The following is a 26,539-nucleotide window of genomic DNA, read 5'->3' as shown; positions in this document are numbered from 1 at the left end:
TATCAGTTGTTGTGCTTAATATGCTTTGATATCAAGTGTCAAAATCTTTTTTTATTATTTACACAATACAGCTTTTTTTTATTTAATAAGATTAGAGATTTTTATTTGTAAAGGATTTATTTGTCAACAATAAATCAATAAAAGGGTAAATACAGGGTGCGCCATTATAACATATTTATGCTATATTTTTTGTAATTGTTCAAACTTGTTTCAATTTCTGATAAAATTATATTTTATTCGCCTTTTTGTTATGTTGTCTCAAAACCAAGAAGGCATACAGCGTGTGAAATTGTATTATGAAAAATAGCTGTCTGTGACAAATGTATTGACTATTGTCCAACAAATTAAATTTACTGATTCAGGGCTCATTTTAAAGACACTAATTCATCTCCATCCAGTGAAGTCAGCATCAAATACTGCCATAGTGAAGGATAGTGTTAATTAAAGTCTAAAAAAGTCAGTTATACACCAGGTACTGCAACTTGGATTATCTGCAACTTCAATGAGATGAATTTTAAAACAGAACCTTGGTTTACAAGGTTCTGTTGGTCATACAAGGTTGATCATACAAGGTTTAGTTGACTCAAGAACAAAAAAAAATTTATAATACTTAATATATTATAGTTTAATACTTACATTTATTATTTATTAAATACTGGCATATATTTATATATTTTTTTAATTCTAGTTTACTTCCAACAAGGTTGCAAGCAACCACTATTAAGTTATGATTTACAGGGGGTAATATAGGGGGGTATATTAAAATATAAATAGGGGTATATAAGTATAAATAGGTATATAAATAGGGGGTAGATTAAAAAGCTAGGAAACGGTTAACTGAAGACTTACAAAGTTGTAGGTTGCATAAAAAAGGGAAAAATGAAGATGGGTAAAAGTTAAAAGGTTTTTTTGATGTGCAAGGAAAAAAACTGGAATAATAAAAGTTTTTATAGCATGTAAGGACAGATACAGTTAAAGGATGCAACTTGTTGAATAAGAAGCCAAGCAAGAATGAGTTTATCGTAATAGAAATGATAGCTCATTTTGACCATAGTTAGAGAAACAGCATAAAAGAGAAAAGCTTAAGCCTGATAAAGATGGTGATAGTTATGATGATGATCATGATGGTGATGATGATGGTAATGATGATTTTGATGAATAAGGGTCGATCTTATCTCTCGCAAACTCTTGCACAGATCAAATTTGACTCTTGAATCTAATGGTCATTTACTTCCCTCCATTCCAATTAAACAGGTTAACCCATTGTTAACCTGTTTAAATGGAAGGTAGGGAATTTTTTTAAAAATTGGATCTGTTGTTCCAATATTCAAAAACTCAGGTAAACATTTTGACCTCTCCAGTTATTGTTTTATCAGTCTGTTATTAGCAAGGTCTTTGAGTTTTTGATCAACAAATTTCAAATTTCTTAGACAATCAATATGGTTTTCGATCCCATTGCTCTACCGCAGACTTTCAACTGTTGTGGCTGTAAAGATTTAATTGTGCATTAGGTAGAGGTGGAGAGGCTAGGGCTGTTGCTCTTGACATATTGACAAAGTTCAGCATGATGGTCTTCTCCATTTAGCCTCTTTCATATGGTGTCTCTAGGAAAGTTTTTGAGATTATCAAGTTGTTTCTTTCTAATCACTAAATTAAAGTTGTTCATGAAGGCCAAAACTCTTCTTCATTTTTAGTAACTTCTGAGATATGTCAAGGTTCTATTCTTGGACGTGTTTTGTTTTTTATTGACATTGATAATCTTTCCAACAACCTTACATCTAAAGTAGCTCTTTTTGCTTATAACTCAACTCTATACACCTGACAAGTCTTCTCTTTTTGATTGCTAAGAACAGGCAGCCAATCTTGAATCTAATCTCACTTTTGTAACATATTGGGGCTTGCAGAGGCTTGTAAATTTCAACTCTAACATAACTCAGTTATTTACTGCAAATAACTATCGTAATACTGTTCATATATTAATGAATATTAATGAATGACGACCCTCTCACTTAGTCCTCTTTTTTATGTCTTCTTGGATTACTAAGCTTTCATGGGCTATATATACCTTATATATATACCTATACATATGACCTTTCATGAAAACCATATATACAATCAATTGCTAAATTAGCATCCACTAAGGTTGCTTCTTTTTGTTGTGATTGCCATATTCTTTTTCCTGATTTCATTCTCTACCTCTAAAAATCTCTTAATTGTCTCTGTATGGAATATTGTTGTCATATTTGGGCTGGCTTTTTTAATGAAACTCTTTAACTTCTAGATAAGGTCCAAAAACGCATTGTAAATGTAGTTGGACCGGTTATGCTAAAGTCTCTATCCTATTGTTGTAAAGTTGCATCTCTTTCTCTTTTCTACAAATACTATTATGGTCGCTGCTCAAAGGAGCTATCATCTCTAGTTCCATCAACTAAATCTCATTCTCATTTGACTTGTCATTCACTTATGTCTAATTTTTTTACTGTATCTTTTACCACCTTCATGTTTTTCTGACACATACAACCTACAACTTTTCAAGTCTTCTGTCAATTAATTCCTTGCTATATAACTCTTTTTTCAAGTAACTCCCAACTTACTAGTGGTTGCTTGCAGCCTTGTTGGGAGTGAATCAGAATAATAAAATAATATAAGTTTCTGTTTTAAAAAAAAGAAAATATTGAGGTTGTAATGGCATATGTTAAAAGAAAAAGTTATCTCATCAAACATCAAACTTAGTTGAGTTCAGCCAGTTTCATCTTTTTCAATTTTTATTTAGTCTGTTAATCTTGCCTTGTTGGGTATTAATTCTTTTGAAGAAATTCAAAATGTTTATCTAGCTGCCAAGTCAATGTTGGGAGAAATACTTTCAGGTAGTTTGTTACATAAGGAAGATGAGATTTATTATTTAAACATGGTGTTTAGTAAATTAAAAAAGTTAAGCTAAATTTTTAATTTTATCTGTATGTTTATTATTAGCTTTTGAATTTTTTGATCAATCGTGTGCATTATCTGTCCATGAAAATTTGAAGTTAAGAATTCCAATACCAGAATTTCCATTTTATGTTCTCGTGGAAACATCAGGTTCTAATTTTGAACATGATACAGAGGTTAGTGTTTTTAAACTACAGTAGTTATTGTTATTCTGATTGTTGAATTTGGTTATTTTTGTAATTGTTATTAATATTAGCAGCAGCAGCAGCAGCAGCAGCAGCAGCAGCAGCAGCAGCAGCAGCAGCAGCAGCAGCAGCAGCAGCAGCAGTAGTAGTAGTAGTAGTAGTAGTAGTAGTAGTAGTATGATGATAATGTTGTTGTTAAAGCTGTTGTTGTTGATGTCGTTGTTGTTGATGTTGTTATTGATGATGATGATGATGATGATGATGATGATGATGATGATGATGATGATGATGATGATGATGATGATGATGATGATGATGATGATGATGATGATGATGATGATGATGATGATGATGATGATGATGATGATGATGATGATGATGATGATGATGATGATGTAGCTGTAAAGCATTTAATTTGAAATAGTTTTTGTTTTTCTTCATTTAGAAATTAAATACATTTTTGGATTATATAATGGATAAAAAAATTGTTTTAGATGGAACGTTAGCCACTGAACCTTCTAAGGTGTTGTATGTTTTTATTTAACAATGGTATTATTTTATTATTCAATGATGCTTATTTTATTATGCTGTTATGTAACTTTGTGTTGTAAATTTTTTTTTTTAATCTATAAATAAAATTGCTTCAATTTGATTTTAGATTAAAGAGTTGTGGGAGATACGTGAAAATATTGCTGTAGCTTTACTTCTTGATGGAGATGGTTGTTTTAAGGTATTATTAGCTTTCCATTCAAACTTGAAGATGAGTCAGAAATTATTTTTAGTTTGTGCAAACTTGCAAAACTAAATGTTTTGTCCCATCTTTCTTCTGTATTTACTTTTTTCATTGTTATTTATAAACTGAGTAGAGTTAGCAAAATCTACTACAACAATTCCACTGCAACACTAACCTGACTTGTTAACTAACTTGCCTGATTAGCTAACACAGTTCTTAAGGTTTATTTAAAAAAGGTTCAGAGTAATTAAGAGTAATTTATTAACTTAGAAAAAATATTTTAAGTCATGAAACAAGCAAAAGAATGTTTAATTTTTTTTATTTTTCTAGTATGATATATCTCTTCCAGTGAATTCATTATACAATATTGTAAATATACTTAAAGAAAAATTTTCAAATCGTACAAAGAGAATAGTTGGATATGGTCATTTTGGAGATGGTGAGAATTTATTTATTTTCTTTATTGTAAAATGCGATTTTTAATCAAAGAGTTAAATTTAGCTTTCTAGCATTCTAAATTAATTTTTTTTTTTTAATTACCATCATTATTAACACATTAGTTTTCAGTTTTGCTTTTACTGACACAATAAACTTCAGTATCTAAGAATATTCTATGAAACTTAAAATTATGCATTTCATACCAAAGTATGTCAGAGTTTTGATGTCAATAAATTTATTTTTAAAGTGTCAAACCGTGTATCATTTAGTATTGTCAATAATATTTAATCAAAATTTGTTAATATTAAATATTGTTAATTTTCACTTGAAAAATTTTAAAAGAAAGCCTGTTTAAACAATTATTTTAAACAGTTAAAAATAATAATAATAATAATAAAAACAGTTACAGGTTTTCCCTCCTTAAAGATCTTAAATATCCTTTAAAAAAAATTTCCTTAAAAGTCCTTAAATAACCTTAAAAATAGTTAAAATTTAACTGCTCTCCTTAATTATTCCTTATTTTTTTTTTTTTTAATCATCTAAGAAATTTTATTAACGTAAATGGATTATACTTAATAATTATAAAGAAAATATATAGTTCTTTGATAGTTTGCAAATCTATATTTCTAGTGTGTGTGTGTATGTGTATATATATATATAAATATATATATATATATATATATATATATATATATATATATATATATATATATATATATATGTGTATATATATATAAATATATATATATATATATATATATATATATATATATATATATATATATATATATATGTATATGTATATATATGTATATATATATATATGTATATATATATATATATGTATATATGTATATATGTATATATTTATATATTATATTGTGCGGCTGTGGCACAGTGGTTAGAGCGCTTGCTTTAAAAGCAGGAGATCCAGGCTCGAAAGGAACTCTAGACATTATTTTGCATCATAATAAGGAAGGAGACGTGAACTTCCTGGTTAAATGCACTTCCACTGTGTTCTGTGGCAAGATCGTTTTATAGTTTAACTCTCATATGAGAATTTTGTTGCATGACTCTGAACTGAACTCATTTTAATAAATCAATATCTTTCCGGAGATTAGAGCTTCATTTGGTAATGCCAAATTCAAACCGAGGGCATAAATAAGTGGTGTAAAGTTTTTTCCATAGTTTTTTGGTTATAAAGGTATGTTTTGGTAAACCAAGTATTTTCTCAACTTCATAGGCCGCTATAAGAGATTGGGTTTTGAATTTAGGATCATTAGAGATGTGGATGCCAAGGTCTCTTTTAAGTGGTTGTGTTAGTCAGTTAAATTCAATTTTTTTTAGGGGTTGTAAAAACTTGAAATAAAATAAAAACAAAAATGAGATATTTATTTTAATTTAACCTCTGGTAATGCTAAAAATGGGTGTCCTAGAAAATTCTGTTGCTTTTAATCACCTCAAAAAACAATACAATATTATGTTGTGAATTAGAAAAACAATAAACTAACACCTCATAAGAGTTTGTATAGAACTTTAGCTAGAAAAGTTGCTAAGAAATTCATGTATGTTCATTTGAACTTTGTAAAATATAAAACAAAACAAAATTAAAATAAAATAAATTATTGATTGCACCAATACAAACTTAAAGAAGTTGCAACTGATAAGTGGAAGATTTTGTCAAAATTCAGGAACCATGAATTTGATGATGAATCATGATGACAGAGGAACCATAGTTTTGATGATGAATCATAATAAAAAAGGAACCATGAATGAATTTATTATTGATAATGATTTTTATTTTACATTTAACAAAAAATAAAAATTTTAATGCTGGATTTTACTCATATTACTCAAATCATAATCAAAAAATGAAAAAATAATCAAAAGTGTGTAAAGCAATTTAAATTTTTTTTGTGTGTAAATATTATCTTATGTAATCTCTCAACCATTTAAGTTTTTTCTGTGTATGAATTATCTCATGTTATCTTTCAACCCTTTAAGTTTTTTTTGTGTGTGAATTATCTCATGTAATCTCTCAACCATTTATCATTACTGTGGGATTCCTAAATTCTGTAGAACAATTAACCAAACATTAGGTAAAAAAATGATTTCATTATCTAAAGATTAATTTCTTTTATTAATGAACATCACTGGTTAGTTAAATATATTAACTTGAATTTGTCATATTGAATTGTATCAAAAGTGTGATCGATTATTTTGATTTAAAAAAACATGTATTTTTAAAAATGTTTGTTTTTTAAAGAGCATGATAAAAATGTATTTGGTTTATTAAATTAAAACATTTAGATACTAATTTTCAACAAATCATAACAGTAAAATATAGTATTAAAGAGGGATTATTTTTTCTGGATATATCTGGAATTCCATATATTTCTTTTAACTTTAGGTTTTTCCGGATTTCCAAAAAGTGATATGTAAATACAAATTTAAATATATTTTTTTGCTTACAAAAATGTTTGTTTTTTAATTTTTTCAGTCATTACCCATACAAAACAATGTTTTTAGAAAATTAAAAAAACAATCAGCCTAATGTAAAGTTAAGACAAATATAACAGAAATAGATTTTTTCACCAGAATGCTTTAAATCTCTTAAAGTTTTTTAGTTGGCTTCAGTATTTTTTTCATTCATTTTTTTCAAGTAACTAATAAACAAAATAAAAAATAAGTCCTCAGTGAATTCGGTTTTGTGACCAATGTGTTCAGCAATATAAAAACCCTAAATTGTGGTCTTGTTTCATAGACCCTTCTAATTTAGTATATCACACTCTTTTCTTCAGTTTTTAATTACATCCATGAAAAGAATGATTATTATCTGAGCATTCAGAAAAGTACGCATCAAATCTTAGTAGTAATTTAGCATGATATAAATTTTTGTCAGCAGCAAACTTAAGTAATTATGTTTATATTGCTAATAGTTATTCAAAAATTAATAATTATAAATAAATTAAAACATTTAATAAAACATGTCCCACCAATACAATAATAAACCAATACACTGATACTTAATTTACCAAAGGTTTACTCTGAAGGATTAGAGATGATCTTGTGGTTTTGAGAACTGGTTGACTGGTTTTTGGTAAAGTCTATTAAACTTTTTAATTTGTAAAAGACATTACATCTAGTGTTGTCATAATAAAAGTTTTTGCAACAGTATTAATACTATTTTCAATAATTGTTGCAGACAATCTTTAGCATTTTAAATGACCACTTGCAATCTAAATCATACATCATCAGACATTCTTCTTACATTTACAATTTTTCATGCATCAACAAAAGTTTGTAGTAAAGCATTCTTTAACTTGTTCCTGATTTATAACTGGGTTTGTTTTCAAAGCTATTAGAGTTTCTTTACAAAAAACATGCATCACTAGATTTATATTTTGTCTTGCTTTTTAGATTTTGGATTTATTTAGACAAGATAATTTGATAAGTAATTTTAGCTATAGCGATCTCAGCTTTTTAAGATTTTTTGTAAACGAATTTTTATTTACAAAATATACTGGTTATGCACAATACATTTTACCATTACAGCAGGGAGCTTGCAAGCTTCCCCAAGTTATCTTGAGCATGACCTTAAATTTATCTATTAAATGTCACAATTTTTTTAATAAATATTTCATAAACTATTTCAATCATAAGTTAATAAAAATTAAAGTCATTTCTATGTTTTTAAAAAACTAATTGCATATAAAACAGAAAATTTGACTATTACTCTTATTCTGTAAAAGTAATGAAAACACTGTAAATCCATATAAAATGCTGCATACATTAATACATAAAGATAATTTAGATTATTCAATTAAAAGGTTTCTCACTATGGTATTCCAGTTCTTTGAATGAAATCTTGTGATAATAAAACAATATATCCATCACATTTACTTAAAAGTAATAGTTTTTCAATTCTAACCTTCATTATAATATCACAGAATTTAAAATTTTCAGCTTCATTAAAACTTCTAAGTTCATTTTCTTGATTATTTCTTGGTGATAAACTTGTTTGCTACTATATGTGATTTTGCTGGTGCTGTTGGAAATAAGCCTGAGTAATGTTATATAATATTGTTAGAGATACTGTTTTTTGAACAAGAAGTTCTAAATTAAATTTCTCAGCACATCCCTAGTAGTACAATCCTCAAATTGTATATCTTTGTGCAGCAGTCTTGTTCCTTGAGGCCTGTAATTTGCAGCAAATGGGTTAAGAAACAGTTGTAAAAATAGTTTAAATATAAAAATAGCCTCCTTAACTGTAGTGCCCCCTACAGTTTTGGGGTAGGTAAAGACAGTAAAAAATAGTTATGGTAATAATTGTATGCGTACGTATGTATGTATGTATGTATGTATGTATATATATCTATATATGTGTGTGTGTGTGTGTGTGTGTTTAGGAAATCTCCATTTAAATGTTGTGGCGCCTACTTATGACAAAGAGTTATTGTCACAAATTGAACCTATCATTTTTGAATACACAGGTTAGTTTTTTTAATTCAATTTAATGTTTTCTAAAATATATTATGTATTTTACCCGGTAGGTTAAAAAATTATTTTTGTTTTTATTCATTATAATTATAACAATAAATCACAATAATTATAACAGTTTTTATTTATTTTTTATTCTAATATTTATTAAAGTCTTTTGATTTTACCAGCTTTACACAAAGGAAGTATCAGTGCAGAACACGGAATTGGGTTTAAAAAGTCAAAGCACATGCATTATTCACGATCAAATGGTGCAATAACATTAATGCGTAACTTAAAAAACTTAATGGATCCAAAAGTATGTCTTTTCATAATATTCTTTGAGTTAATATTTTACATTTACAATTTATCATTTACAAATTTCAAATTCAAAGTTTCTTAACCAATATTAATTAAAATGTTTGCATGACTAAATTTACTGAGCTTTTATTTTCAATTAGTAATTAAAAAACAACAATAAATGTTTTACTGTTTTATTAGTTTTTTATTAATTCTTAGTTAAAAAGTTAAGAACATAAATTTTTTTTAATTATCATTGATTTTTTGTTGTTGTTTAGGGAATTCTTAATCCATATAAAGTGATTCCAAAATTATGATGGTAAAGTAACAGTATATTTAATAGATTTTTTTTTTTTTTTTTTTCTTTTGAATTTTCAGAAATATAAATGTGTCATTTAAATAAAAAAAAATTTTTGAATTTTTTGATTTCTTGTTTTAACTTTATTATTTTGTCAATTTTTTTTAAGTAAATAATATATATATCAATGCAAAAAGTTCAATAAAACAAGATTTTATTATTAAATATATATTCACATTTTTTTATATATGATTATATATGTATACAGATATAGCATAGTAACATCAAATTAGTAACAACAATACATAATATATATAATAATGTTTTAATTTTTTACAGATATGTAATAAGTTCTAATAAGAATTTTTGCATTTATTTGTTAGTTTACAAATCTCAAGTAATTTGTACAAATCTAATATATATGTTTGCATATTTTGTTTTTGTAACTCAATTGTTTATAAAACTCTTTTTTTTTTATTTTGATAAAAATTTGTAGTTATAGTTTTAAAATGAAAAAGTTATTTAAAATTTTTTTTTTTTTTAATTTTGAATTTCAATTTGTTATTAGCAGTCATTTTTTTCATATTTTAAATAGCAGTTATTATTAAAAATTGTTATTAGCTTGTTGTTCTATATTAACATTCCAAAAAATTACATCTTAAAGCACTAATGTAGCAATAATGTCTTCTAAGTCTTCTTTAATAGGATATGATAATAGTAACAATAACCTGGTGTGTATGTTGATTTTGAAATAAAGACAAACAATTTTTAAAAGAGTTTTTTCTTCGCTACGCAAAAAGGTTTAACTATTAAGACTACCAAAATTAGTTCTAATGAAAAAGTTAATCTCAAGCAACATATTTCATTTTCATTCATTTCATCAACTTTATTTCTATGCTATATATCTTGAGATTTTGTATTTCATCATTATACTTATCAAAAATACATTCCACCAACCTAGTTTTGCAGCTTATTTGACAATGAAATCATTTTTACTAAAAGTAATTAAATGAAACTGAGTTAGGAAGGAAAAAGTTTTTGAATAAAATGTACAATGACAATGACCATGATATTTATTTTTCAGAGTTGTAAAGTAGATTATTTACTATAAGACTTATTTACTATAACTTGAAATCAAATTGTTTTAAAAAAAAGTTTAATTTTGCAGGATTGACAATATGAATCGAGCAGATAACAATGATTTCATTGTTATCTGCTACCTTTTGTCAATTGTGCATCTTCCTGAACATCCATGTCTTTTTTCATGGCACTACAGATAAAACCCTGGTTTAATGAGTGACAAAAGATTTAACAACCTGGCAACTGTAAATTTGGCAACTAATTTACTGATAAATTGTATTATTTGGAAATTAGTTTGTATCTAAGCACAATGAACTCTTTCACCAATATTGATTTGAGTTTGTTAAAAAATGTTTTTTAATAGTTTAAAATTTGAATTTATCAATAAATTTGTTAAACACATTCATTGAATATTTTACTTAATTACTCTAAGCACAAAAATTTAGATTACTAAAATATAGGTTCCGCGAAAGTTTAATTTTCTATTTTATTAAAATCTCAAGATTTGCACTGGTGTATCAGACCCCATTATGTTCTAGATTTCCTTATTTCTTTTAGAGCTTTTATAATTACTAATATTTAATTTGATTATATCTAATATTTCTGATTTTACTAATTTTAGTATAACTAAGGTTATATAATGCTTTAAGGTAAGTTTTCACTCTTCCATTTTTCTATGGGAACGAGATAGGGGGAAGGGAAACATATTAATGTGAGCACGGGTTGTTTTTCTTCAGATAAATTAAAACGTATACTATGCGTGCCCACGGGATTATTTTCCTCTTACCTTTCCTGTTAGTGTCAAAAAACGATGAGTGAAAACTCATTTTAATTTAATTTTTACTTGTAATTATATAAGATTTATGTTTTATTTACGTTTACTTTATTACTTATATGAAAAAATATTTTAATACTTATTAGTGACTTGCTTATTAGTTATAACTGCTTAGAACTTAATTAAAAAAAAGGTTGAAAAATTGGTACTAAAGATGAACAAAAAAAGAAAAGTTGTCAGTCAGCAAATCTCAAAGTTTTTCAAACCAGAAAATGATTTTAAAAAGAAAAAAATTGTAAGTGTTATACTTTGATCTCATTTATAGTAATATATTAATATTAGTATTCCTATTTAATAATAATAATAATAATAATATATATATAGATAGATATATATATATATATATATATATATATATATATATATATATATATATATATATATATACACACACACACCTATAGCATCACTTACAGGGACAGATTTTACAAAAAAAGAATACTTCAGGGACATTAGCATTATTAGGAAGATTTTTGTGTACCCGTTAATTCTTTGTCCCCATAGGCGTCATTTTTTTTAAAAAAAAAATGTCCCGTAAGCAACTTTTATAGAGAGCGAAAAGTACATACATCAACTATCAAATAGCCTGACTCACAAGGGAGTGCTACTACATTAACTGAGGGCTTGGACAGGGTCAGCATCAAGGTCAGTTTACGGAAAGGTTTAAATATGGTTACTAGGGTGCATCACAAAATAACAATTTAAAAAATTGATTTTGTCTGACACCAAATTGTGTTCTATATATCAAAAAAACAACGACTTTCAAAAATTTTTGGACTAAGAAATATTTTTAGAGGTCCCCCGACACCCTTGAGTATTTGACCAGTCCCTAATGATTTCAAAAAAATAGTTTTTTAAAAGTAGGTCATGTTGGGTCTCAAATTAAGTGATATTTTATACAAATTTTAAAAATAATCATCATTTTATTAAAAGAAATTCACATTAGATTTTACTGCAATAAATATGACATTTTTAAAATAAAAATGAAAAAGGTGCATTTTTTGTAGTTTTATATATACATAGCAGTGAAACATAAAATGTTTTTTTTTATTTAATTATTATTTTTGAAATTTTTTAAAAATTTTGCTTAATTTGAGACCCAACACGACCTACTTTTAAAAAACTATATATTTTATAAATATTAGGGACTGGTCAAATATTCAAGAGTGTCGGGGGACCTCAAAAAATAATTCTTATTCTAAAATTTTTGAAAGTCATTGTTTTTTTGATATATAGAACACAATTAGGTGTCAGACAAAATCAATTTTTTAAATTGTTATTTTGTGATGCACCCTAATGGTTACGGAAAGGTTCAACTAAAGTTATATTACTGTAATTAATCATTTTTGTAAGTAGATGAAAATAAAAATGAAATGCAATATATAATAAATAAATAAAAATAACAGAAATAAATATAAAAAATATATTTTTATAATAAAAAATTTAGTTTAAATATGTATAAATAAAAAATAATAATAATTAAAAAACATATATAAATATGATAAAATTAGTATAACAAAAGTAAAAAAAAATATGTAGCGGTAACAAAAAAAAATGTCCCCGTAAACACCGACTAGGAGTGTGTATATATATATATATATATATATATATATATATATATATATATATATATATATATATATATTTATCATAAATGTATTTATATATTTATCATAAATATATATAGTGATCGACCGAAACCGAAAGTACCGAAATTTCGGTTCAGTTAAGCCGTAGCCAAAACCGAAGCCGAAATTTCGGCCGAAACCGAAGCTAAAATTTCGGCCGAAACCGAAGCCGAAATTTCGGCTGAAATTTGAAAATGAATGTTTAAAATCCCTGAACCTTTTATGATCACCAAGTTAAAGCAAAAAAAAACTATTTTACATATATCTAAGCAATCACCATGTAACATAATTTGATAAAAACTATAATATGTCAAGACATTTCAATAATTAAAGGTAATAATTGAAGTATTTTCTGGACGAAATACAGAAATATAGAAGACCTATAGGTCTTATAACAGAGCACCGCGGAAGTGCATTTAACCAGGAAGTTTACGCCTCCTTCATTACCGTGACGCAAAAATGTTTCCTAAGCTCGTTTTGAGCCTGGATCTCCTGCTTCCAAGTCAAGCGCTCTAACCACTGCGCCACGGTCGCACAAGAAACTTCAGACCTTCTTTAAAGTGTGAATCAATTTTTGAGATTTATAGGACTGCCGGTAGTTGTATTGCTTTTTCAGTTAAGAGATTTTTTTGGGTAAACCACTTCTTAAATGTGATGAAAGTCCACTAAGTGATTGAAGTTTTGGACTGTACGATCCATGAGATATTTTCAAATTGCAAGTTCCGTATTTGAAATCACTAACTGTCACGGTAAAATGATTCCATAAACCAGTTTTTTATCGATTATTTTCCGTTGTAAAATTTAGCACTGAGAAACTTTTGATGAAACTATTGCTTTGGGTTGCTTTACTTAAATGTTAATTCATTTTAAGAATGATTTGAGAATAGTAACTTAAAACTATTATGTAACGTGATTTCAATTAAAATTTTTACAATTGTTATAATTAAAAATTGATTTACTAACAAACGATTACAATTAGGAAACCGTCATGACCCCACTTATATTAAAACTAAAAAAAATATTACAAAAGTTTCAGTTCATTTCGGTTGTGGTTTGAACCAAAATTTCGGCCGAAACAGGAAAAGTAAAAAAATTGTTGAAGCAGAAATTTCGGTTTTGGTTTCGGCCGAAGCCGAAAGTTTCCGTTCACTAAATATATATATATATATATATATATATATATATATATATATATATATATATATATATTCATTATAAATATATATATATATATATATATATATATATATATATATATATATATATATATATATATATATTTGTCATAAATATATATATATATTTATCATAAATGTATATATATATTAGGGGTATTCAAAAAAAGTGAATTTTCAAATCTAAAAAACCATACCCCCTAAATTTGGGGCAAATATATAAAAAATGAGCCTCACAAAGTTTGAGCGCTGTCCGTTCACTTTTGACCCCCCCCCCCCCTCAAGCTAATAATTTAGGGGGAAATTGACCGAAAAGTGGTCGTTTTCGGGCGTCTTGAGGGAGGGGCAACTTTTTTTTTTTTTCAAATTTTTTTATTCTGCTATATATATATAGGCCTATATTTTTGTTTAAAAATATATGGTTTTTTCCTTACTTCTTAAAAATCTATGTTTGGTGATATTGAAAATCATGAAAATTGGTATTTTTTAAAATATATTTTCTGTTATGCCTAATGTTATATACATATATTTTCGTGTAAATTCTGATAGTTTAAAGCTTTGAATTTTTCTAATAAATACAGATTAGTACATACAATAAACATTAAAAATGAGTGAAGCTCAACTTAGGTCAATGAAAAAGGAACTTTTTATTATAAAAGAGGCAAAACCAGCTATATCAGGTATAAACATTTTTATTAATATTGGAATTATAATTATTTTTTTAGTTGCTAAAAAATTTATTTTATTTATAAAATATAAATTTTTCTATTTAGATATACAACTTCCAACAGGCTTGGATATACTTCAACATTTAATATATAACCAACCATGTCGATCTGTATCAATATCAAGTATTATTGCTCGTCCCCCTAAAAAAAATTTTTTAGATGTTCGGAGAGTTGTTGTGAATGTATTTTGTCTAAAATCAAGAGACCCTGGATTAAAGCTGGATTTGATGTGTTAACTGATTTGATGTGTTAACTGAATGGATTTGATGTGTTAACTGAAGTTTAGTTAAAAAAACTTTTTAAATTGCATAAGTCCTATTCCAACTTGAAAAAAAATGCAAAAAGGGGAAATAGTAGTGATTTGGCTAAACAAAATGAGTTTGAGATTGAAATAAAAAAACTTTTTTGGGCTGGTAATTCTAATCTCAAAGACACAATCAGTAAAGATAAAAAAAGATCACGAAAAGACAAGATTGAAGATCTAAAATTTCTTGAAGATCAGGAAAATGAAAGAAAGTTTGTTATTGTTTCAGAGAATATTAAATATAGAAAAAAGGTATTCAATACTTTTAATTAATTACTTTAGCTCTTTCTCAAGCTCTGTTAATTCTTTTTTCCACTAATTTTAAAATTAAAACTAAAACTACATTTTTTCTGTTAATTAGGCAAAAGAAAGCATCAGGAAGAAAAATCGTTTACAGCCTAAGATTTTGAGAGATGATGTACCCAACGTTGAACTTATAGACACAATTCTAAGCAATGATTCTTCAATTGAATCTGATTTACAGCCAGGTGATTGGGATCATATAGAAGTCTCTGAAAACCCAGACACAGTAATTGCAAAAATTCCAAAAGATGTTTTTGCTGGTAATGTTTCACTTACTGCTACAGCCTGTGATATATCACCAAATGTTTTACAGAAGGTAACAAATGCAATTCTATATCAATCAGGAGTTGATCTTAAAGAAGTTAAAAGCAGTCAGTCTACCGCATATAGAAAAATGAAAAAAGAAAATGAAAACATGGCAAAAATTTCAAAAGAAGATGTTAAAGCAGCCATAGACGCATCTCCATATCCATGTATAATTCATTTTGATGGGAAGACCTTGTTTGAGCTAAACAAAGGAAAAATGTTAAAGAGGGATAGAATGGCTGTTTTAGTTAACATTAATGGACAGACTTACCTACTTGGAGTACCTCCACTAGCGTCATCCACTGGTGAAGATCAGTTCTTAGGTGTAATGAACTTAATTAAGGAGTATCAACTTACGTCAAAAACTAGAGGTATATGCTTTGATACAACATCATCCAACACTGGGACGAATAAAGGATCAGTTTCCAGAATATCTCAAGAACTGGATAAGTATCTCCTCCAAATAGCATGTAGGCATTATGTGACTGAATTAAGAATGCTTCACTTTTGGAAATTAGTGACCAATGAAGAAACTAGTAGACCTGATAATCCTCTTTTCAAAAAGCTTAAAAATATTTTTGAAGAACCTAATTTTAACTATAATTCAGTTCTACTGTTACGGTTTGATTGGAATAAGGTTAAAAGCAGTTTTTTAGAAAAGGCAGCTATGAAGTCATTAACATTTTGCAAAGCATATGTTAGTAAACCAGGTATTATAAGAGATGATAAAAGTGAGCTTGCAGAATTAGTTGTCATGTACTTATCCCCTATAACATATAAAGTAAGAAAAACTGGTGCTATTCATCATGCAAGATTTTTAGGAAAAACAATTTATTATTTAAAGCTTCGGCTTTTATCCAATCAACTTACGTTTGTTCAGGAAAATGATAAACTGAAAATTGAAATTAAGCTTATTACAGAATTTATTGTTTGTTTTTATGCAAAATGGTATCTACAATCTGAGGATGTCATCAAAGCTCCTTTTCTTGACATTACAGCCATACATCAAATGCATCTGTACAAGAAGGTATGTACAAACCTTATATCTGTCGATGCTGTATTAGAGTCTCAGTATAAACACTGTTGGTATTTGGATTCAACAATGATACCTTTAGCTTTGCAAGATGACGAGTTAGCATCAGAGGAGAAGGCAAAAATTGCATCAGCAATTCTGTCATTTGATATGCCTAGCTCTGACTATCATAAGCCTGAGAATAAAGTAAAGCAAGATATCAAGGAAATTTATAAAATGAATACAAAAATTGGGAAAAAACCACCATCCTTGTCTGCCTTGGTTGATGTTTTTTCTTACCTGATTTTTGACATGATTGGGTTTGATAAGCAACGAGTTCAAGACTAGCTCTCACTTCCACCAAACTATTGGCATACTCAGTCATGCTTCAAAAGTTTTCAAAAATATGCTGAAACTTTGATTTTTGTAAATGACCATTCAGAACGGTCAATAGGTATGATGGGGCAGTATATTCATAGATATTCTGATGAAACTGAAAAGCACAACAGATTGCTAACTGTGGACAAAGTTCGATCTGTATTCAGATCACAATAATAAAAATCCGGTACAATTTCAAAGATTAAGTTTAATAATGGACTTGGTGTGATGCGAAAAAATATAAAGAGTTAAACTTGATTATTATTAGATTTGTACATTTTTTTTCTGTTATAAAACTTGAATATAAATTTATAATTTTATTTATTCTTGCTCATTTTGATTTTTCAATATAGATAAATAGTGTTTTTTTTAATATAGATAAACAACATTGCTTAGGTCACAACCAACAACTGTTCATTCTTTCTGGCAAAATGAAGGTTGGTTGCTCCCTCTGGTATGTCTTGGGAATAGTTAGAGAGGCCTTGTGTGTATATGTTAATACACTCAAGGCTTATAAATAAATCTAACTTTAACTACAAAAATTCTGATTTTCATAAATTTCAATACCACCAAACATAGATTTTTGAGAAGTAGGAAAAAAACCATATATTTTTAAACAAAAATATAGGCCTATATACATATAGCAGAAAGAAAAAAATTTGAAAAAATAAAAATTACCCCTCCCTCAAGGCGCCCGAAAATTACCACTTTTCGGTCAATTTTCCCCTAAATTTTTAACTTGAAGGGGGGGGGGATCAAACAGACAGCGCTTAAACTTTGCGAGGCTCATTTTTTATACATTTGCCCCAAATTTAGGGGTATGGTTTTTTAGATTTGAAAATTCACAATTCACTTTTTTTGAATACCCCTAATATATATATATATATATATATTTATGATAAATATATATATATATATATATATATATATATATATCATAAATATTTATATATATTTATCATAAATGTATATATATATTTATTATAAATATATATATATATATATATATATATATATATATATATATATATATATATATATATATATATATATATATATATATATATTTATCATACTATAGCATGGTTTTAATGTTATAAGGATTGTATAAACGTGTTTTGACGCTTTTTTACAGTCCTGTTGTGTTGCACATGTGTAATACCTGCCCATTGTATACCAAGCCAATATACGTTCCAATAATCCTACTAACACTCCTGTCAACAAATCCTACATCGGTATAAGTGAAACACCATTCAAAATTAAATATTCCAATCATACAAAATCATTTAACATTCTAAAATACAAAAATGACACCAAATTATCAATAGAATTTTGGAAATTTACAAGATGCCAACTTAAACACAGTTGTTAAATGGAAAATAATTAAGCAATGCAATGCTTACAACCCAACCACGAAGTCCTGCAACTATGCACAAACAAAAAATATGAAATTCTATTTTCCAAAAATAAAACTCTGCTAAACAAAAAAAGTGAAATGCTATTTAAGTGCAGGCATTAAAACAAATTTCTTCTCGCCCTATTCAACACGGGTGATTGATCAGTTTTCTATTTAATTAAATATTGTTTGTTTTGACGCCAGAACTCATTCCATTGCTTTGTTATGTTTTTTCTGTCAATTTCTGTATTTACTATTTTTTAACGGTTTTTTCTTAATTTAAAAAATAAAATATGGTAGATGATCGCTGAAGGGCAGGGTTCCCACTCCTCCTTAAAAACCTTAAATATCCTTAAAAAAAAAAATTTTCTTAAAAGTCCTTAAATAACCTTTAAAAAAGTTGAAATTTGACTGCTCTCCTTAATTTCTCCTTATTTTCTTTTTTTATCATCTAGGAAATTTTATTAAAGCAAATGGATTATGCTTATCCATAGAAAAGCATAAAGTTACTTCTTTGATGAGTTAAAATCCTATTCTTTTGTTTTATATATATACATATACATATATATATATATATATATATATATATATATATATATATATATATATATATATATATATATATATGTATATATATATATATATATATATATATATATATATATCACATATATATATATATATATATATATATATATATATATATATATATATATATATATATCACATATATATATACATATATATATATATATATATATATATATATATATATATATATATATAAATATATGTATATCAAATATCAGCCCTCCAAGTATTAGAGTAAGTTTTTTAATGGTTTTTTTAGCTTTTTGTATTTAACATATTTCACTTTCTTTAAATAATTTTATTTTGTTTTCTTTACAAGTGAACACCTATTAAATAATGGTAGTTACACTTCTTGATTTCAGATAAAAGATAAAAATCCCAGTCTTGCAAGATGCAAAGTTTGTTTTAAGTCATTCTCATTAACAAGCATAGGTATAAAGGCTCTTGATGTACATGCAAGAGGAGAAAAGCACATATAGCGATTGCCTAATGAGGGTCATGTTGTTTTGTTCAAAAAAACTTTGCAATCAGTATCACAGAAGCCTCATCAAAGCAATGTATCATTTCAGATATGCTTCAGAAGGAAGCAGTTTTGAAAGCAAAATTAATTTGGCGTTTAAATATTATTCAAAGCAAATACTCTTTTAGATCAAGTGAGAATAATTCTAGACAATTTGCTTTGATGTTTCCAGATAGCAAAATTGCCAGCGACTTTTGATGTAGTCGAACAAAATCTGGCTATATTGTAACTCATGGTCTTGCCCCTTAATTAAAAAAAATTCTGATAAAAGATCTTAACCTGCTGGATAACTTTGTATATCTTTTTGATAAATCTTACAATAAAGTTGTAAAGAAAGGTCAAATGTGCGCTATTGGAATGAAGATAGGAATACTGTTTGTACAAGATATTATACTTCAGAGTTCATGGGAAAAGCTGCAGCCCCAGATATTCTAAATATGTTTAAATCCTGCACGACTGGTTTAAATGCTGAAAAAATGCTTCAGGTTTCTATGGATGGCCCTAATGTGGTAAAACTGTTTTTGGAAATGCTCAACAAAGAACATCATAACAATGAATTAAGTACACTCATTAATATTGCCTGTGGTTTACATACTATCAATGGATCCTTACAAACTGGTGGTAAAGCTACAGATTGGAACTTAAAGAAGTTAATGTCTTCAATGTACCATAAATTTCATTAAAGTCCATCAAGAGCAAGTGATTATGAAAGAATAGCTGAGGCAACAAGTCCAGATTTTCCTTACATATTTTGTGGCACTCGACGGGCTGAAAATCAAAGTGTTGCCAAGAAAGTAATAGAGGTTTGGACAAAAGTATTCTTAGTTGTTTACTACTAGAAGTCTTTACCAAAGCTTAAGCAACCTGGACTTGGTAAATCAGGGCAAAACACCAACTTTGAACATTTAAGTGCTCGAACAAATAAAGTTTTAGTTCCTTTAAAGTTGAAGTTTTTTGAAGAAATTAGTGGCAGTCTAAATACATTCCTTGGTAGGTAATATTTGATCCAGGTGCAATTTTATTGCTTTTTATGTAATATATTTTATTTTATTACAAAAGTATAGAAATATTCTGAGATATTATTAAATTTTGAAAAAAATCACAAAATGTTATTTTCAATCTTGCTATTTTTTTTTCTTTTAGTTTTTTTTCAAACTGATAAACCAATGACTCCTTTTCTGGTGGTAACACTTGAAGAACTACTACGCAACTTTTATGCGAATATCATTCGATTAGATGTTTCTTTTAAATTGTTTGCTAAAAACTTTTCATCAATATCATCTCTTGATTCCACTAGTTGCGTTCTACCTGATATTGCCAACAAACATGTTGATCCATTGCTTGACATTCATATCACTCCAGCATCTGTATCTAAAGTGATTTCCTGCCTAGACTCTTCTACAGCTTGTGGCCCGGACAACATACCTGTTATTGTCTTGCAGAAGTGTTCTCCAGAGCTGTAGTCTATACTCTCGAATCTATTCAACAAGTGCTTATCAGAGTCTTGTTTTCCAGCCTACTGGAAAGCGGCGTTTGTTATCCCTATCTTCAAAAATTCTGGAGAGCGATCTGATTTGTCTAACTACCGTCCCATAAGTCTTCTTCCTATCTTAAGCAAGGTTTTTGAATCTTTAATTAACAAACACTTAATTTCTCATCTTAAATCTAATAATTTACTTTCTGACCATCAATATGGATTTCGATCTTCTCGTTCTACAGCTGATTTGCTAACGGTAATAACTGACAGGTTTTATCGTGCATTAGATAAAGGTGGAGAGGTTAAAGCCATCACTCTTGACATATCAAAAGCTTTTGATAAAGTTTGGCATGCTGGTCTTCTCCATAAGCTTTCTTCTTATGGTGTATCCGGCAACATCTTTAAGATCATTGAATCCTTCCTTTCCAATCGTAGCATAAAAGTTGTCCTCGATGGACAACACTCTTCTTCTTATTCTGTAACTTCAGGGGTTCCTCAAGGTACTATCCTTGGCCCTATACTCTTTTTAATTTACATTAACAATCTTCCAGATATTCTCACATCTAAGGTGGCATTATTTGCTGATGATACTACCATTTATTCTTGTCGTGATAAGAAACCAACACCCTCTGATTGCTTGGAGGGGGCATTTGAGCTTGAAAAAAATCTCACTTCTTCTACAGCATGGGACTCACTGTGGCTGGTGAACTTTAATTCAGATAAAGCTCAATTTTTTTCGGCCAATCGTTATCGCAATAATTTAGATCTTCCTATATTTATAAATGGTGATGTACTCGATGAGTCACCTACTCTTCATCTTCTAGGATTAACTCTTACTTTCAATCTTTCTTGGAAACTATATAACAAATCAGTTGCAAAATTAGCATCTGCTAAGGTTGCATCTCTTTATCGAGCTCGTCACTTTCTTACTTCGGATTCTATTCTTTATCTCTATAAATCTCAAATCCGGCCTTGTATGGAATACTGTTGCCATATCTGGGGCGGATCATCTAATGATGCCCTTTCTCTTTTATACAAGGTGCAAAAACGCATTGTAAACATAGTTTGACCTGCTATTGCCGCCAACCTCCAACCATTATCACATCGTCGTAATGTTGCTTCTCTTTCTCTTTCCTACAAATACTATAATGGGCACTGCTCTAAAGAGCTAGCGTCTCTTGTGCCAACTACTAAAATTCTTTCTCGTGTTCTCATCATTCAAATAAGTGTCATCCTTTTTCTGTCACTGTTCCTAAGTGCTCCAAAAACACTTATTCGTCTAGTTTTTTTCCTCGAACATCAGTTCTTTGGAATTCGCTTCTTTCATCTTGCTTTCCTAATTCATATAATTTGCAATCTTTTAAGTTGTCCGTCAATCGTTATCTTGCTCTACAATCTTTATCTTTTCTCTTTCAGTAACTTCCATCTTTAATTAGTGGCTGCTTGCAGCCTTGTTGGAAGCAAAGATGTTTAAAAAAAAAATGACAAAACTACAACATCTTTGTTAAAAATAGATTTGTTTAATTCCGCAAACCGGCTTTCAACCAGCAAGCCTTCCTGTTCCCTGGCCACTTATAACAGTCTGTTATAAGTGGCCAGGGAACAGGAAGGCTGTATATTGTACAAAATATGATGCACCATGATCAGTACATTAAAGTTCTCGAGGAACGCCTCATACCTCAGACAAAGGAGTGGTTTCAAGATGGAAAATTTATTTTCCAACATGATTCGGCTCCATGCCATAAAGCAAAAAGCCTATCTAAGTATTTAGACAACAAAAAAATTACTATTTCGCCCTGGCCAGGAAATTTACCAGACCTAAATCCAATAGAATAATTATGGGAACTTTTAAAGCGGGAAATGTCAAAAATTTCAGTAACCAATAAACAAAAATTATTTGAAAGATTAATTGAAGTATGGCACCATAACGAAAACATTCAAAAACAGTGCTTAAATTAGATAGAGAGCATGCCAAGGAGAGTTGCAGCAGTCATCGCAGCTAAAGGTGGTCATACAAAATATTGATGTTGATGTAGATGTTAAAGTGTATTTTTTTTTTTGTAATAAAACTTATAAAAGTTATCACTGTTTTTTTTCTAAAATGCCTAAATGTTCATAAACCAATTGATTTAGAAATTCAATGTATTCCGAAATTGGTGATTTTGGCACCTAAACCTTAAAAACGTGGAAATTTTATAGTGGCTCTAATTTTTTGAGCCACCTCTGTGTGTATATATATATATATATATATATATATATATATATATATATATATATATATATATATATATATATATATATATATATATATATATATATATATATATATACACACATAATATATATATATACACACATAATATATATATATACACACATAATATATATATATTCAATTATAATAGTTTATCTATTTATATTTAAAATTTATTGAAAAAAGAAAGATTCAAAAAAGTTTTTAATATAGTTGTTTTCTCCTTAATTCTCCTTACTTTTTCCTTCAAAAAATTGTTGTTCGCAACCGAATCTCCTTAAATATTAGGAAAATATCTCCTTAAATCTCCTTAAAATCCTTAATTTTAGCCCCAGTTTTAATAGTGGGAACCCTGAAGGGCATGAAACTTTAAGTTCCATCACAAAGTTGTATTTTTACAAATAAACTCTTTATATATATATATAAATGTTGTAACATTCTCAGTTTTAATTCTACAATTATACTTGTTTTTGTAGTATATATTTATGTTAAAATTAAGATTTTAGCATGTTTATTTTAAAATAATATTTTCACATAACTATGTATTATATTTTGTTTCAAGAATTTTTATTTTTTTACTTTTTTTACTTTTATATTTTTATGGGCTGTTATTGGTGTGAATGATTTAAACACGTTAAAAATTAATTCAGCACTTAAGGAAACTGTTTCAAAATGTTCTGAAAAATTGCAACTTTTTTGTGCTGGTACTGGGAATAAAACTTACACTAATGATATTGTGGAAGATTTCAGTTTTAAAATTAATCAGGTCTCAACTATTTTTGAGCAACACTCAGATACTTTTAAGAAACCTCCTTTGGTTCAACACTTAAGTTACACTCCTCTGGAACTGCAGTTCATGGAAATAAAATCAAAGCATGAAGATTTACTTCTTTTTGTGGAGTGTGGATATAAATACAGATTTTTTGGAAAGGATGCAGAAGTATTTTTTTAAATTGCTCTTTGTATTGATGATAATGATCTTGATGATTATTATGGTGATGATTATGATGATGATGATGATGATGAAATATATTTCAGATTGCTGCAGTAGAACTAAATATATGCAAGAATATGGATCATAATTTTATGACAGCAAGTATTCCTGTTCATCGTCTTCACATTCATATGAGTAGGTAATATTTTTGCATATCATATTTTTTATAGTAGTTTCACTGCATATAAGATATGTCATTTTCTCACTTTTAGTAATATTATTTTGTACTAGGTAAAACAGCATAAAAATTCATTAGTACTTTGTGTATGTAATTTAGCATTTATTTTTAGAAAAAAACTTTATGCATATCTACTTCTAGGTAGTTTATAATTCTGTAACTCGATAACTTAACCCGTTCTTTAAAGTGAGAAAAGTTGCATCTTGAGTGATTTCTTTTTTGATTAAGATTTATAACAAGTACATCACTTGTTGACAATTCTTACTTCTATTTTTTCAATTATTCATCTGCTTTTAAAGTGCTTTTAAACATACATACAATTTCATCAATGTGATTAATTCAAAAATTATTTTATAAAAATTGCTATAATAATAGTTAAAGTATTATGACTTCATAATTTTCAGGGCTAAAAGTTAATTTTTGACTCATCTACAAAATAGTTTAATGCTCTAAAGTGTAATTTAGTTGGTTCACCAAAATTTGAATATAAATAGATAATTAGGTATTTCTTTAATAAAAAACAAAACTATATATATATATATATATATATATATATATATATATATATATATATATATATATATATATATATATATATATCTGTGTGTTGTATATGTATATGTACACATACATGTAGTCCTGTAGTCAGTTTGTTGATTTGATGCAGATGCTTCAATTCAGCAAATTGAGGGAAACACTTTAGTGTATTGTTGAAAATTATATATTTTTTCTTTTTTCTTAAAAACTTTATTTATATTATTATTATATTTTTTTTTGTTTGTCTTTTTTTGAAAAACAAATAAATAATTTTATAATAGCTTATTTTTTATGTGTTTTTCAGATTGTTAGAAAATGGACATAAGGTTGGTGTCGTTGCACAAACAGAAACTTCAGCCCTAAAAGCTGCTGGTAGCAATAAAAGTGCAGTGTTTTCAAGAAAACTAATGTATATTTATACTAAAGCAACATATTTTAATCTTGAAGGTGATCAACAGGTTTCTTTTTTAGATCTTATAATTGTTTTATAAAATCGTTCTTCTGTGAAGAAAACATTTAAGCGCAAATATCATTATTAAATCACATGGTTATTATTTCATAAATAATATTTATAATATTTCTTTTGGTCTGATAATTTATATCTCCATTTAATTAAATATTTAACTATTTTAATAAATATTTAAGTTAAAGTTTAAAACTTTGCCACAGTGGTAAAAATTGGCATTATGCCATAGCACTTTTGAATTGAAAGTTCTATGGGTTTAATGTTCAAGTTCAGGAAAAATCCCAGATTTGGCTACATAATTAAAATAAACTTTTGAAGAAAAAAAAATTTTATGAAGTTTGCTTTTCTAATGAATATTTAAAAAAAAAAATGCTCCAATTAGGTTCAAGTAGATTAATAATAGTTAATGTTCAACTTGAAGAAACTAAAACAAATTTCTTCTGTTTGACTTGTTGTTTACAAGATCTGTCATTAAAAGGATTTTAGCCTAATCATAGTTTGCTTTTTTTTTCTAATAAATTGATTTCTTCATGTATGCTAAAATTACTTACAAGCTTTTAAAAAATTAATAGAATAATATTGCATCTACAACCCTTGGAATTAGGGTCGGCATTCGGCAATGCCGACCTAAAAGTGTTTGAGGTTGGCGAAAATTGCAGGCCTCGTTTCTATGTTTTATGGTAGGAACTTTGATCAAATTTTTTTGCCATCCTGATGCCGACCTCTAAAAGATTGAGTTTGGCAAGTTATTGCCGACCACATTTTTCCTAATTCCGAGAGTTGCATCTACATTATATATTTTCAGCAAGTTAGAAAATACTTTTTAGGCAAGATTTCTTTTCCAGCCTAATACTGATGGTATGTCAACATCAAATTATGAAATCTTTTCCTGCTGTTCTGACCTCATGTTTTTTAGAAAAATATATATTTATCAAAATCAAGTGTTTTAGCAGTTTTATGTATTTTATGTAAGGTAACACAGGGTTATATTGACAGGTGGGTAACATTGACATGTG

At 27.6% G+C, this 26,539-nt stretch overlaps 3 protein-coding genes across 7 annotated transcripts in view; all 3 read left to right on the top strand.

Annotated features, from left to right (window-relative positions):
• LOC136071815 (D-2-hydroxyglutarate dehydrogenase, mitochondrial-like) overlaps positions 1-10,135 on the top strand; it is a 50,028-nt gene extending 39,893 nt beyond the window's left edge. For all 5 annotated transcript variants that reach the window (XM_065797231.1, XM_065797235.1, XM_065797232.1 and 2 more), the window contains 8 exons: positions 2,774-2,867; positions 2,974-3,104; positions 3,559-3,636; positions 3,772-3,843; positions 4,177-4,285; positions 8,694-8,777; positions 8,955-9,082; positions 9,342-10,135. In XM_065797231.1, the coding sequence (XP_065653303.1) occupies positions 2,774-2,867; positions 2,974-3,104; positions 3,559-3,636; positions 3,772-3,843; positions 4,177-4,285; positions 8,694-8,777; positions 8,955-9,082; positions 9,342-9,380 (735 nt within the window). In that variant the 3' untranslated portion in view covers positions 9,381-10,135. The remainder of the gene's footprint in view (positions 1-2,773; positions 2,868-2,973; positions 3,105-3,558; positions 3,637-3,771; positions 3,844-4,176; positions 4,286-8,693; positions 8,778-8,954; positions 9,083-9,341) is intronic.
• A 4,287-nt stretch (positions 10,136-14,422) lies between these two features.
• On the top strand, positions 14,423-17,784 carry LOC136080500 (uncharacterized). The gene is made up of 2 exons (XM_065797230.1): positions 14,423-15,363; positions 15,473-17,784. The coding sequence occupies exon 2, from the start codon at positions 15,809-15,811 to the stop codon at positions 17,078-17,080; it is 1,272 nt and encodes a 423-aa protein (XP_065653302.1). The 5' UTR covers positions 14,423-15,363; positions 15,473-15,808; the 3' UTR covers positions 17,081-17,784.
• The window catches only part of LOC136071785 (DNA mismatch repair protein Msh3-like), a 30,773-nt gene continuing 21,425 nt past the window's right edge, over positions 17,192-26,539 (top strand). The window contains exons 1-9 of the mRNA XM_065796754.1: positions 17,192-17,269; positions 17,464-17,564; positions 19,943-20,266; positions 20,312-20,411; positions 20,457-20,607; positions 20,761-20,993; positions 23,911-24,288; positions 24,387-24,481; positions 25,362-25,504. Coding sequence (XP_065652826.1) covers positions 17,192-17,269; positions 17,464-17,564; positions 19,943-20,266; positions 20,312-20,411; positions 20,457-20,607; positions 20,761-20,993; positions 23,911-24,288; positions 24,387-24,481; positions 25,362-25,504 — 1,603 coding nt within the window. The remainder of the gene's footprint in view (positions 17,270-17,463; positions 17,565-19,942; positions 20,267-20,311; positions 20,412-20,456; positions 20,608-20,760; positions 20,994-23,910; positions 24,289-24,386; positions 24,482-25,361; positions 25,505-26,539) is intronic.

This window comes from Hydra vulgaris, chromosome 05 (genome assembly GCF_038396675.1).
Source record: "Hydra vulgaris chromosome 05, alternate assembly HydraT2T_AEP".
Lineage (NCBI taxonomy): Eukaryota > Metazoa > Cnidaria > Hydrozoa > Anthoathecata > Hydridae > Hydra > Hydra vulgaris.
This window is presented reverse-complemented; position numbering and strand designations above follow the sequence as displayed.